This window comes from Lepisosteus platostomus, chromosome 9 (assembly GCF_059453375.1).
Source record: "Lepisosteus platostomus isolate fLepPlt1 chromosome 9, fLepPlt1.hap1, whole genome shotgun sequence".
Classification (NCBI taxonomy): domain Eukaryota; kingdom Metazoa; phylum Chordata; class Actinopteri; order Semionotiformes; family Lepisosteidae; genus Lepisosteus; species Lepisosteus platostomus.
In genome coordinates this window covers 25,962,199-25,975,581 of record NC_142619.1, presented here as the reverse complement: position 1 = coordinate 25,975,581, position 13,383 = coordinate 25,962,199, and the positions used below count along the sequence as shown (strand labels likewise).

General features: G+C 37.0%; 1 protein-coding gene across 2 annotated transcripts in view; it reads left to right on the top strand.

Annotated features, from left to right (window-relative positions):
* Positions 1–13,383, top strand: part of zdhhc17 (zDHHC palmitoyltransferase 17) — a 47,141-nt gene that overhangs the window by 15,121 nt on the left and 18,637 nt on the right. For both annotated transcript variants that reach the window (XM_088647291.1, XM_088647292.1), the window contains exons 2-7: positions 2,865–2,968; positions 7,005–7,127; positions 7,936–8,013; positions 9,432–9,576; positions 10,728–10,792; positions 12,694–12,856. In XM_088647291.1, coding sequence (XP_088503417.1) covers positions 2,865–2,968; positions 7,005–7,127; positions 7,936–8,013; positions 9,432–9,576; positions 10,728–10,792; positions 12,694–12,856 — 678 coding nt within the window. The remainder of the gene's footprint in view (positions 1–2,864; positions 2,969–7,004; positions 7,128–7,935; positions 8,014–9,431; positions 9,577–10,727; positions 10,793–12,693; positions 12,857–13,383) is intronic.

Here is a 13,383-nt window from a genome sequence, read left to right as displayed (position 1 = left end):
TGAAAATAGATAAACTAGAAATCAGTGCAATCGAGGAGAAAAAGGGAAAAAAAACATAAATAAGTAGATAGAAATGAAAAACTGGTGAGAGGAGCGGCAGCCAAATGCGCCAGCGTTCCCTCTCGACCGGAACCGGAAGTCCTGCTCACTAGTCACTGTAATGACAAGTCTGATTTGTCATTACAGTGACTAGTGAGCAGGAAGGGCCATATCACGTTGCAGTTTGTGGGAACTCTTGTCCATGGAGAGACTAAAAGTTTGTAATAACATGGTGCCTTATGGTATTTTAGCAAATTTCACGATTTTGTGCTTCATTTGAAATTTGTTAAGTTTTTCCATACCGAGATTTAATTACCGCTCTGAGAAATTTGGACTGCAGTTTAATTAACGGTTTAATTTAACCCTTTAATGAACAGTTTGCCTTTTCTGCATTAGTCCTAAAGTTAGCGATGCTTCACATCAATTAATTTAATTACAGTGGCAAAAGAAGTGTATGGAGGTGCTTGTTTGTTCATGTTCTGTGTTGCCAAAAAAAGGTGAAGCCAAAATTCTTAATTGCTAAACAGTCACATTATAAGTTATACAGGCCAAAATGAGGAAGTTAACAAATCTTTTGACTGATAGTCTGGTGGTTAACCACCTTATGCATGGTAAAAATACTTTTAAAAGAATCACATCTTTTTATAACATAATCCATGATAACATATCCAAAATTTAATGTACTAGTATGTTGTTCTTTAACTGCAGAAAAATGTATCCAAGAACTATTGTACAACTAAGTACAACAAGATATAGGGTTCTGCAGCTAGATATTAGTTTTGCATTTATAAAAGCCCTAAAACAAGCTGTTTTGAAAGCATCAATGTTTTTCCATGCTTGCTTTAAAAGTGGTTTTATTTCCCAAATGCTTGTTAATAATTTATGCTTGTGCACTGGAACATTTGAATGTTCAGGTCAAATTGCTTTATCTAAAAAATAGGAGCACACCTTTATCGTGCTATAACCAATACTGCACTAAAACTATTCATGTCATAAAAGAGCAGTACTGTTTTAAACTTCAAATTGAAGTATTGTTTTTGAAGTACTATTTAGTGAATATTTAATCATTTTGGATAGACTTGTTTTCTAAAGCTCCTTTCAGGACATGGCTTTCAGGCCTTGCTATGAGAATTACATAATAAGGAATACTAGAGCCCACTTCAGGGTCCCATGGACTATAGCTGTAGATGTTATCCATTGTCATACCTTGTTTAATGTCCTTGCTGGACATTTTGAAGTACCTGCCAAGGATTTTATTGTACTGTGTCTTTTGTATAATCTTATGCCTAATAGCATCTTTTATTTAATTCCATTTAACAAATAATATTTACCCAACAAAAATCTTAATACTGTATCTATTGATAGTAATTTGTTTCTAGCTGTGTTGTTGAAACAATGAGAAATGGTTATTATTTTGTGGTTTCTGAATTATTTTTGTTAAATTAACTGAGAGTGTAAAGCTAGAGACCTTCATCCCTATTTTCATTTATTGTAGGTTAAGTATAGATATTCCAAGTTCCGTAAAATATCTTATGACAACAAAAGTCATAAGATGCAATAGTAATACATGATCCAGCCTTTTTAACTTTTGGATTTCTATGCATATTACAAGTGTTTGTCTATTAGCAACTGATTCAGCCCTGAAAAAAGAACCTTCAGCTCAGAGAAGTTAGAAATTAATGAAAACAAAGGACTCTCAAAGAAGTGAAATTGTCCATTATATACATTTTTTTAAAATTCCAACCATGAAGTCAAAAAAGATTTAGCAGAGTTGTAGCATGGGTAAGCATCTGGATTTGTGCTGTTTATCCCAAAATCACACTCGTTTGGATTTTCTTTCCTCTTTCCTTTTTGTTTTTAAATTGCCAGTAATCTGCTGTTTAGAGAGGCAAGAGAGAGAAAAAATCTAGATTGTGTAATGTAAAAATCCTGACATATAATCCTTTTTCTGATGGAGTTAAGTGACCCTTTGACAGTGTAATGCTTGAATACTATGTTTTCAGAGAATGTTTTTAAATATTAATCTACTAGGATCTATTCCTATTACCGGATGCCACAGAACCAGAACTAATCTAGATAAACTGTGATTTCTATTAATTTAAGGTCTATCAGGGTTTTACTTTGTTCAAAATAAGGTTTTTGTGAATGCTTTTTCATTAAAAGTGTTATTAGGGTTTCGGGTGTCAGGATTTCCCGCAGGAAAAAGCTTATGCCAGGTGGTAACTTCCAACCCTGCCTCCTAGCCATCTAATGTCTAGATTATTGTACCAGTTTGCAAACTAGCTATCTTTTTATTGTAATTAAACGGTGTTATCCTGAACAAGATGTTATTTGACCACAAGGACTAGTTTGATTGCATAGGGCTCATTAAAGATGTTGGCTGCCCATGATGCTACCTGAGGAAGACCTTTGGTCTTGAAATTGTTTATTTTGTGCTTATTGAGGCAATCTTTTTTCATTTTGAAAATTGTGGTGAGTGATGAATGGATGCAGTATTGGATGCAATTTTTTTTCTTTGTCAGTTACTAACATACAGTAGCTCTCAAGGGCCATAATGTGGGAAATTTTTCATAGAAAATTGTGATTGCATTCTATTTATATTGATGGTTTCTTTTATTCTCATACACAAAAACATTGGTTAATTAACAGAATCAAGACTCTCTGCAACAATTTCCCAATTTTACATTCATTACTTCATTTTTTTTAAATCAATCAAGACTTCATGCTAATGTGTGTAATGCATAATGATCACATGTTATCCTAAGACCCAGCAAGAAGGGAGACAAATGCTTAATTTACTGTATATTGTGTCTTTTTCCTCACAGGAAATCAAGCCCCAGAGTCATTATAACCATGGCTACAACGAGTCGCTCGGGCGAAAAAGCCACATTGATGATTACAGCACATGGGACATTGTCAAGGCCACACAGTGAGTAATTACTTCTGTTTCATCTTTTATACTGTATCTTTCTTTTCCTCGGTGCATGACTCTCATAATTAGATTATCCTGGTCGTTTTAAAGTTATTTTACAGCAGTATGTTTTTGTTAGGTCTGTGTCTGTGTGTGCCCTGTAACAGCCATGCTGGGATAGACTCTTGCTCTCCTGATACTCTGTATTGGATAAAACAGTTAGCTAATAGATGGATGTATTTGTTAGAAGGCAAAATAGTATTCCAATGCTAACTGCCGCTAACTTCAGATCTCCAGCCTTTAACAACCGCAGTCTATTGCAGTCTACCCAAAGCCTTTTTGATTTTTGCTGAAATCATCTGAACATCCATTATGTTCTGTTCTTGCAGATTTCTGTGGTTACTTAACTTTTGTCATTGTTTTAAGTGCTGTTTTCAAAAGATATGTTCTCTGAAACCAAGCAGAACTTTGTTTCTGTACTCCTTAAACCGTATGTGATTCAAGAAGAATCACATTTATTTAAAATTTTGGTTAAAGTTAGGCTAGTGATACTTGTTGGAGATGTTGCAAAAAGGCATTAACTCAGACCAAAGTATTTTGAGTACAGACATCTAAATTATTAACTTCAAAATGAATAGTATTCTGGGGTTTAGGGCTTTACTTGACAGCACCAATCTGATGATTTCCAGTGATATCTCCATTATATTTGTGCTACTTAAAAGGGTAAGCCTCACCTTCATACCTAATATCCAAGGTCCTGTGTATAAGGTTAATAGCAAAATTATAGCATCCAGAGTGCAATAGGTCAGTCCAGTAAGATACACCAGGTTGGTGTTGGTGTTCTCCAGTGTCTGCTACTCAAGAACTAGACATTTAGATGCATAAAACAACTGTTTAGGGTGGGGATACTACACCTGCAGTCCCTCCAGTCTGCTCTACTGCAGTTATTCGATGCAACCAGCTCCTAAATTGCTATATTATAGTGAGGTGTATAGAGTTAAATGTGATACATTTTGTAATGTGGCACCCTGGCTGTGCTGAAGCCACATTACCGACAGTCATCATTGCTTCTTTAGTGTTTGCATTGTAGAGTAAAATGTAGTGTTCTAACATTTATAAATATTGTAATGGCATATAATACTAATAGTAAAAACAGTAATGCATAAATCCATTTTGATTGTTCAGAGCATTTAAGATCAATCCCAAGTAGATGTTCTGAAAGCACATGTACAATGGATCCTATAATATACAGCACTGCTCTTACTATAACATATGTTACTACAACATAAGCAATGAAAATATTTTTGAACTAGAGATTAATAGAGATCTAGAAAATCATTTTGAAGTAGAGATTAATATGAAGCAAATGTCTTGAAAAAACATAGTGAGATACTACAATAATCAAGTGGCTAGGATGATAGGACAAATAAACTACTTTCTCTAGGTTTCTAAATTTTTTGTAAACATTAATTTAAACTGGGAAAATACTTGAAATGAAGAGGCTACTTGAATCCTAGCAGCAAAGCCCAGCACCAAAAGGTAAATTCTTAGTTGTTTCTGATGAAGATGTACAGTGCCTTGCGAAAGTATTCGTCCCCCTTGAACTTTTCAACCTTTTGCCACATTTCAGGCTTAAAAACATAAAGATATAAATTTTTTATTTTATGTGAAGAATCACCAACAAGTGGGACACAATTGTGAAGTGGAACGAAATCTATTGGATTTTTGAAACTTTTTTAACTAATAAAAAAATGAAAAGTGGGGCGTGCAAAATTATTCGGCCCCTTTACTTTCAGTGCAGCAAACTCACTCCAGAAGTTCAGCGAGGATCTCTGAATGATCCAATGTTGTCCTAAATGACTGATGGTGATAAATAGAATCCACCTGTGTGTAATCAAGTCTCTGTATAAATGCACCTGCTCTGTGATAGTCTCAAGGTTCTGTTGAAAGCGCAGAGAGCATCATGAAGACCAAGGAACACACCAGGCAGGTCCGTTATACTGTTGTGGAGAAGTTTAAAGCCGGATTTGGATACAAAAAGATTTCCCAAGCTTCAAACATCCCAAGGAGCACTGTGCAAGCGATCATCTTGAAATGGAAGGAGTATCAGACCACTGCAAATCTACCAAGACCTGGCCGTCCCTCTAAACTTTCAGCTCAGACAAGGAGAAGACTGATCAGAGATGCAGCCAAGAGGCCCATGATCACTCTGGATGAACTGCAGAGAACTACAGCTGAGGTGGGAGAGTCTGTCCATAGGACAACAATCAGTCTTACACTGCACAAATCTGGCCTTTATGGAAGAGTGGCAAGAAGAAAGCCATTTCTCAAAGATATCCATAAAAAGTCTCGTCTAAAGTTTGCCACAAGCCACCTGGGAGACACCCCAAACATGTGGAAGAAGGTGCTCTGGTCAGATGAAACCAAAATCGAACTTTTTGGCCACAATGCAAAACGATATGTTTGGCGTAAAAGCAACACAGCTCATCACCCTCAACACACCATCCCCACTGTCAAACATGGTGGTGGCAGCATCATGGTTTTGGCCTGCTTTTCTTCAGCAGGGACAGGGAAGATGGTTAAAATTGAGGGGAAGATGGATGCAGCCAAATACAGGACCATTCTGGATGAAAACCTGTTGGAGTCTGCAAAAGACCTGAAACTGGGACGGAGATTTATCTTCCAACAAGACAATGATCCCAAACATACAGCAAAATCTACAAAGGAATGGTTCACAAATAAACGTATCCAGGTGTTTGAATGGCCAAGTCAAAGTCCAGACCTGAATCCAATCGAGAATCTGTGGAAAGAGCTGAAAACTGCTGTTCACAAACGCTCTCCATCCAACCTCACTGAGCTCGAGCTGTTTTGCAAGGAAGAATGGGCAAGATTTTCAGTCTCTCGATGTGCAAAACTGATAGAGACATACCCCAAGCGACTTGCAGCTGTAATCGCAGCAAAAGGTGGCTCTACAAAGTATTAACGCAAGGGGGCCGAATAATTTTGCGCGCCCCACTTTTCATTTTTTTATTAGTTAAAAAAGTTTCAAAAATCCAATAGATTTCGTTCCACTTCACAATTGTGTCCCACTTGTTGGTGATTCTTCACATAAAATAAAAAAATTATATCTTTATGTTTGAAGCCTGAAATGTGGCAAAAGGTTGAAAAGTTCAAGGGGGCCGAATACTTTCGCAAGGCACTGTATATAAACAAAACAGTAATGATGAACACATGTAAATTTAAAATTGCAGAGTTTGAGAAAAATGTACATGCTCCAAACTGAAATAAAAAGGCATTTGGAAGATAACTCATATTTGTGCTCAACAGCGCAAAACACTGAACAGATCTTTGCTCAGAATTGTCTTAACAGGATTAATCACATTATGCAAAAGATGCCATAATTGTATATCACTGCACAAAGATGAAATACAGTGGAATGAAAATTTAGAAATGAAGTATTTCATCAAACATTGTTTAGTTTTTATAAGTTTAAAAATCTTATGAAGCCCACATTGAGGACATCATGAATTATTATAGTTTATCAGTAGCACTTACATCAGGACCCTTTTTTTAGTAATGTTTTTGTTTTACTAATGGTGTGCATTAATACTGTGCTCATTCACATAATGATGTTTTCCTCATCCTTGTGGAATGTTTTATGCTTTCATTATGGTTGTCCAAATTATTATGTGGAGATCAAAGGGCAAAGGGAACGGTTATTCATAGACTCTGCATAGGTATGAGCAGCCAGATGGTCTACTACTGGATTAATGTTATTTAGCACCAGCCAGTGCAGTTTCACACTCTTGCCAAATAGCAGGTGAGTTTAATTTGCTAACATTGCAATATTATTAATGTAAGCTTGTCACCCCTCGACTTAATCAGACAAAGTGTGTTGAAAGAGCTGTATCGTAATGCATAAATAATGCATGTTTAGCTTTTGATTAAGGAATGAGCAGAGACGGCAGCGATACATCCTGCCTTGCCTGTAGGCTGTCCTGCCAGTGTGGGATGTTTGTGTGCAGACAATCACAGCTGGTGTGGTCTCTTCCAGGTATGGGATTTTTGAGCGCTGCCGAGAGCTGGTGGAAGCTGGATATGACGTCAGGCAGCCAGACAAAGAAAACGTCACTCTTCTTCACTGGGCAGCCATTAATAACAGAATAGATCTTGTAAAGTAAGTGATGAAGAACATGTCATTACAAGTCGAGTGCCTTTTTTCAGATGTAACTTGTCAAAATTTTACAAAAATGTGGATACTAAAATATTCATGAATTTCTTTTTTTTGCTGAGAAGGTTGTGCAATATTTCCTTTTTAAGTGTTCGTGTCTTTAGCCTTATCATGTGTTGTGGAAGACTATTTACTATTAACACTGCTTTTCTTTGGTTTTCACTAGAGAAGTTAGAAAAAAGCGCTAATGTTTGCGTCACAAGTGTAATCTTATTTCTGAAAGCCATATACACTTTTTCAGTGCTTAAAGGTTTTATAATTCCTTTGTATAGCACTGCAAAAAAGCCCCCTTTCAAATTTGCGTTTTATTGTAAAATTAGCAGTTGTTTTTTGTAATAGTAACTGCCACTTTGGAATTTCACTAAATTAAATTACACTTAAGCCAGGATTATAGGAGAGGCATGTCCCTCACTAGGGTCACTGTGAGTCTACAAGTGCCTCAGAACTAGAAGTGTGTGTTTTGCTGGTAGATGAGAGCAGTTTGGCCATGTCATCCCAATACTGCCCCCAATGGCACTGAGCTGGTTTTGTGCCTATGATTGGGGAAACCAAGTCATCCAGAATTTGGTCTCAAACGCACAATGTCTGTTTCCCATTGTCCGTTAATGTCAATTTCCAACAATTTAATGCCCCATATAATCCTAATGTTAACCTCTTGCGGTCCCCCCCCCTCCTTTACAGTCATTGATGTAATGTTGCTTTGCGTGTTAAAAGGTATTGGCAGGACTCTGATTAAAAATTATTGTTCATACAGATATTACATATCAAAGGGTGCCATCGTGGATCAGCTTGGAGGAGATCTCAATTCAACACCACTTCACTGGGCTACAAGGTACAGTCAAGCTTCCACATGATTTGGACAGGGGGCTTATATTATTTGTATCAAATTTCACCTTGGCTATTTATAAGTTATTGATCAAATACTAGTTCATTGTGCAAGTCTGACAGCAAATTTTGGCTGAAGGAACACTCATTATTTTTAGTTAAATCCTTACATGTCAAACCGCCATCATGTATTAATAGTGTTGCTGTGCCCCAATTTAGAAACATTCTTTAGAAATAAAAAAAATCTGCCTTCAAAGTGCGGTACAATATAGACATTTTGTAGCCTTTATATTTTAGAAAGACCCTTATCTCTTTAATGACAGAGTGCACTACAGGTTTTTCTCTGCTGTCTACACATACATTTTTTACGACCCCAGGTGTCTAGGGGAAAAGGGGTGTAACATTTAGGATAATTCTTTTGGAAGCAGGTGGGTTTTGGTGAGGGACTAGGAAGCGTGATAACAAGGATAAGGAACTAGAGTGGTGCCAAAGGAAAGAAAATAACAAACAAAATGGAGCTGGCTAGGACAGTGAGGGAAAGCTAATCTGACTACAAAAGAAAACCCGAAACACACGGTCTTCGGTGTCTTCAACACCCTAGCTAACCTGCACTGACTACCCAAAACCATACAAGACAAATGGCACTCACCCGTACTAAACTAGTGTACTAATACAAAATCAACAAAGTGTGTAAAGTGTACCCCAACAACCAAAACTAACCTTATATACAAAAGTTCACACAAAACACAAGTGAACCAGGAATACAAATAAGGGAAAACAAGAGTAATCAACAGGAACAGGGTACAAAAGAACACAAAGGTTGAACATGTAACATGTTAGGGCAAGGTAATGACAAAACAAGGATGAACACACAAACAAAAGTACAAAGAAATAACATAAAACCAACAAAACAACAAAGCCGAAGCTATACGAAAATACACACACACACAAAGCAAAACAAACCAACAAACGAAGCCGAAGCAATAACCCGAAGCGAAGCGATAACCAAAACCAAATGGGACCGAAGTCAAACGAAAGGCCTCTCCTTGCTGAAAACCTCCATGTTATATGCTGAATAAGATGTGTTCTGATTGGCTGAGAGCTAATTGATAACGACCTCATACTGAAAAAGTGGTGTGATGGTGGTCCAATGGGGAAGGGAGAACAATCAAGGGACAGCAGTGTGGACATAACAGAAAAAACACACACAGAACACACACTGGGACGTAACACCTTACACATTTAACACATACACATTGATATAATGCTTTAACACATTTAAAGCATTATATCAATAAAGTCTGCGGTCTTTAGTTTAAAACAGGTAATGGTAGTTAGCAGTTCGTGTCAGTACCGGTTCTTCGGCTGACAGGTTGCAGGTGCGGAGTGCAAGTCAGGCGATGCTCACGCTTGGGTTCTCTCCAGACAGGGACACTTGTCCATGGTGGTGCAGCTGCTGAAGTATGGAGCAGACCCGTCCCTCATCGATGGGGAAGGCTGCAGCTGCATTCACCTGGCCGCTCAGTTTGGACACACTTCCATTGTTGCATATTTCATTGCCAAGGGCCAGGTAAGTGCAGGCATAATCAGCAGTGGTGGCGAACCCTTGCATGTTTACTGTGAGAAATAAACGAGCTTCATGTGGCTGAAAATAAGTCATTTGTTAGAGAAATCTAATTGTGTAATCTAAGTGTCTTTACAGATAGAATTCCTCACTGCATTTTTTAAAGCACTTAGTATACATTCATGTTTTTATTTTGTGCTATGTGATTATATTTGAGATGCATCTACAATTATTATGTATAATCCAGAGAGAGTTTATTCCAATTGCCTGTATCATTTTCTGCAGTTTTCCTGAGTGATATATTAAGATGTTACATGCATTTTAAACACTTGATCAGAAACAAGGCTCTCGCTTTCTCACTACACACAGAGTGAGGAAAGAGAGAGTGTTTACAGGAGTTTTTCATGTTTTTCTGCTTAACCATCCTTCCTATACCCATCCTGATAATTTATTCACCTGCTCACTCATGTGTCATATGTAGAGTTGTATATTGTTTGCAGGGAAGGCTTGGGAGATGGAACTGATATCAGAGTCTTTATTTGTTTTCTGTGTTTTTTCTGTTGCGGTGGGGGGGGGTCAGTTATTGATCAGTATGCTGCACCAAGTTAACTCAAATAAAAGTGAGGGTTTCTTTTCTTGGCGCATTTTGCAGCCCAAATCCCAAAAATTAACATGTATCGCAACTAATGACATTAGTAGAAAAAATGTACTTTTGAACCCACAGCAGATAAAGATAATCTTTTATCTTTACAAAACTCAAGCACACATTTTAAAATATGTATTGAATTATAAGTGTAGCAAAAGACTGAAGGTGTGTTTAGGTGTGTTTAAATTCATTTAGGAGGCTGCTGTAGATATTTTATGGTACATCACCAGATGGCGCCATACTTCATTTATTTATCTAGTAGAATGAAATTCCTTGTGAAACATAAGATCGGATTTCTCCATCCTCTCTCATCCATTCTCCATTTTTTTAGTATATTTTGCGGTGGGCTCTGCTGCTTGTGCAAAAAAACTACATTATTTTTATAACTTGTTGGTGTACCTTTAAACAAATTATAGTAATTAGAGAATGAAAGCCCAGTTCCGAGTAAAATGCCTGTGAGAAGTAATTTCCTTCTCAGCCCTGCTGACCACATTTGTTTTTTTTTTCAAAGGATGTGGACATGATGGATCAGAACGGTATGACACCATTGATGTGGGCAGCCTACAGGACACACAGGTTAGCGAATTCTCCTTTCAAATAAATTAAAGGGCATTTATTCACACCAAAAGGAAGTACTGACTAAAGAGTGATTGAAGACATGCTATGTACTTTTGAGAGTATTTTTTTTTGGAACTTTAATTTCGTTACAGAACCTCAGCCTAATAGAGACTGCTGCAACAGCCACAAGGCAACTCACAAGATCATGTCGGGAAGCAATTAGCTGGCTTCTTTTAATTTAAGTGGAAATGTTCTGTTTGGGCAGAACATGTCAATGTGACCTAGAAAAATCTTATTCGTTAACAAACCTAAACATGTATGTCTATAAGTACATACATTTCAGTACCAGAAAGACTGATCACTGCAGCAGTTTTACAAACTGGAATTGAACATTGTGGGTTAATTTACTGAATTCAGTCTGTAGTATTCCTGTAAATTAGTCATCTGTTATCAAACAGAACAAAAATGTGTAACTGAGTGGTAGATAAGAGGAACTGTTAGACGACAGAGGTCTCTGTTTTGCAATGGTCTTCAGGCAATACAATAAGGTTCTTGAAACTGATCTTGGTACCCGATAACATGGTGGATTATATAATGATAAAACTACATTATATAATAGTTATGATGTATTGTGTAAATACAGAACAAATAGTCCCCCACAGCATTCATCTATTAAATCGTTTCCATGTGAATATTGTCACCTGGGTAACTTTTAGCTCAGGATACTGTTTTCAAACTGCTCAGCTGCCTCCTGCATTTTCAGCCATGTAGGCTCTGCAAATTCTCTACAAACCTATGGCAGTCCTCATGACTAGCATGTAGCTTTTAATCAGGCAGTGGGGTATTTGCCTCACCAAACACTGGAACAGACCTTTATATACTGTTTGGGCATGAGCATTATAGTATTTGTTTATCGGCAAAGAGTGTCCAGTTGGTTAGGTGTGTTCTTAAGATCAAGGACAATGAGTAATGTTAGCATTGGTGGTTCCAAGATGAAAATCTATTTTAATGTTTTTTACAAGAAATCTGTCCTTTCCTCTAAAGAAAAAATCCTTTTCATAGAAGGGTATTCAGAGATTCTGTTTGAACACTCTTAGAGGCATTTACAGGTGACAGGCTTTTTGGCATTCAGCTCCTGCAATGCTGAAATCTTGGAAGATTAGAGGCCAAAAAAGTAATTGAAATTCAGGATTTCTCTTCTCAGTGTTGCAAGAAAAAACACAGTTGCAAGAGTGTTTTCTTGATTCTTGTATGGGCCTGCAGGAGCAAATGACACTCCATAACACTTTTTTCAACATGAAGGGCTTAGAGGTCTCCTTGTGTAAGCCCTTTGCAGGCAGCTAAACCACTTTGATAAATCCTATGATCATTTCCTGCAAATGAAACTGCAGTGAAGTATCTGAACAGTTATAATGTGGTACAGGGAAACCTAAGGAGAAGACTTTTATGTTAAATTTAACGGTGGACAACATAGCCTGCCGACTCAACACCTTATAGGGATTGCCAGTCTATTGGAAAAATGTGAAAATGCAGATTTCTTTTTAAGAGCCTCATTATATTTCCTGTCGTACAAAATGGCTTTGTGGGTCAATTTTGTACGTGATTTTTAAAGCTGTTATTTTCAGATAAATTTAATTAATCAGTTTAGATTTTGTTGTTTATACAAGTAACTATATATGTTATAAAATAAAGAAAAAATGATTCTCTGAGTGGCGCTGTAATCACAGAGTGTATATTATTGCAAGGCATAAGAAAAACAGTAATTTGTAAGAGGTATGTAAAACTGATTACCATTTTTTTGGTAATGGAATTAGTTTTGAAAGTAAATTTTATTACCCTTTGTTTTGTGTTGTAATAGTTGTATGAGAAAATGATTTGTGTTACACAAGTGTGAAGTCTTGAATTGTGCTGATCTGCAGCGTGGACCCCACTCGACTATTACTCACATTCAATGTGTCAGTGAACCTTGGAGACAAATATCACAAGAATACAGCTCTGCACTGGGCTGTGCTGGCTGGGAACACAACAGTTATTAGCCTGCTTCTGGAGGCAGGTGCCAATGTGGATGCACAAAATATCAAGGTAAGCAGCCCCCATCCCGCAGAGTGAAACTTAAGCTATTGAATTGCATTTTTACCTGCGTTTTATGGTGCTGTATGTAAAAACGTTTCAAATATTAATTTGGTGTTGAATTTTAAACATTTAAATAGTGCCTTTCCAAGTCAAGGCTGCTGTATAAATGATAAAAAATACAATAAAAACAAACATAAAAGGTCAACTGTAACACAGTAAGGCATGGACACAGTGAAAACGTGAGATTTAAGGTTGGATTTAAACACAGTCAAAGACTCAGAATTTGAATTGGAATGGTCGCTAGAAGGGTATTCCATAAAAATGGAGCAGCAGCAATGAAAATACAGTAATTAAAAGTCTAATATTTAGTCCTAGGACCAATGAGCTGTGGATCTATGTATACATGAAGGAGTTCAGAAATGTATGATGGAGCCAAATTATTCATAGTCTTGTAAATTAGTAACTGGATCTTGTAAGATCTTGTCTCTTAATTGTAAAAATAGCAGTAAGGAGTTACATCATTTCTTGTTCGCTTA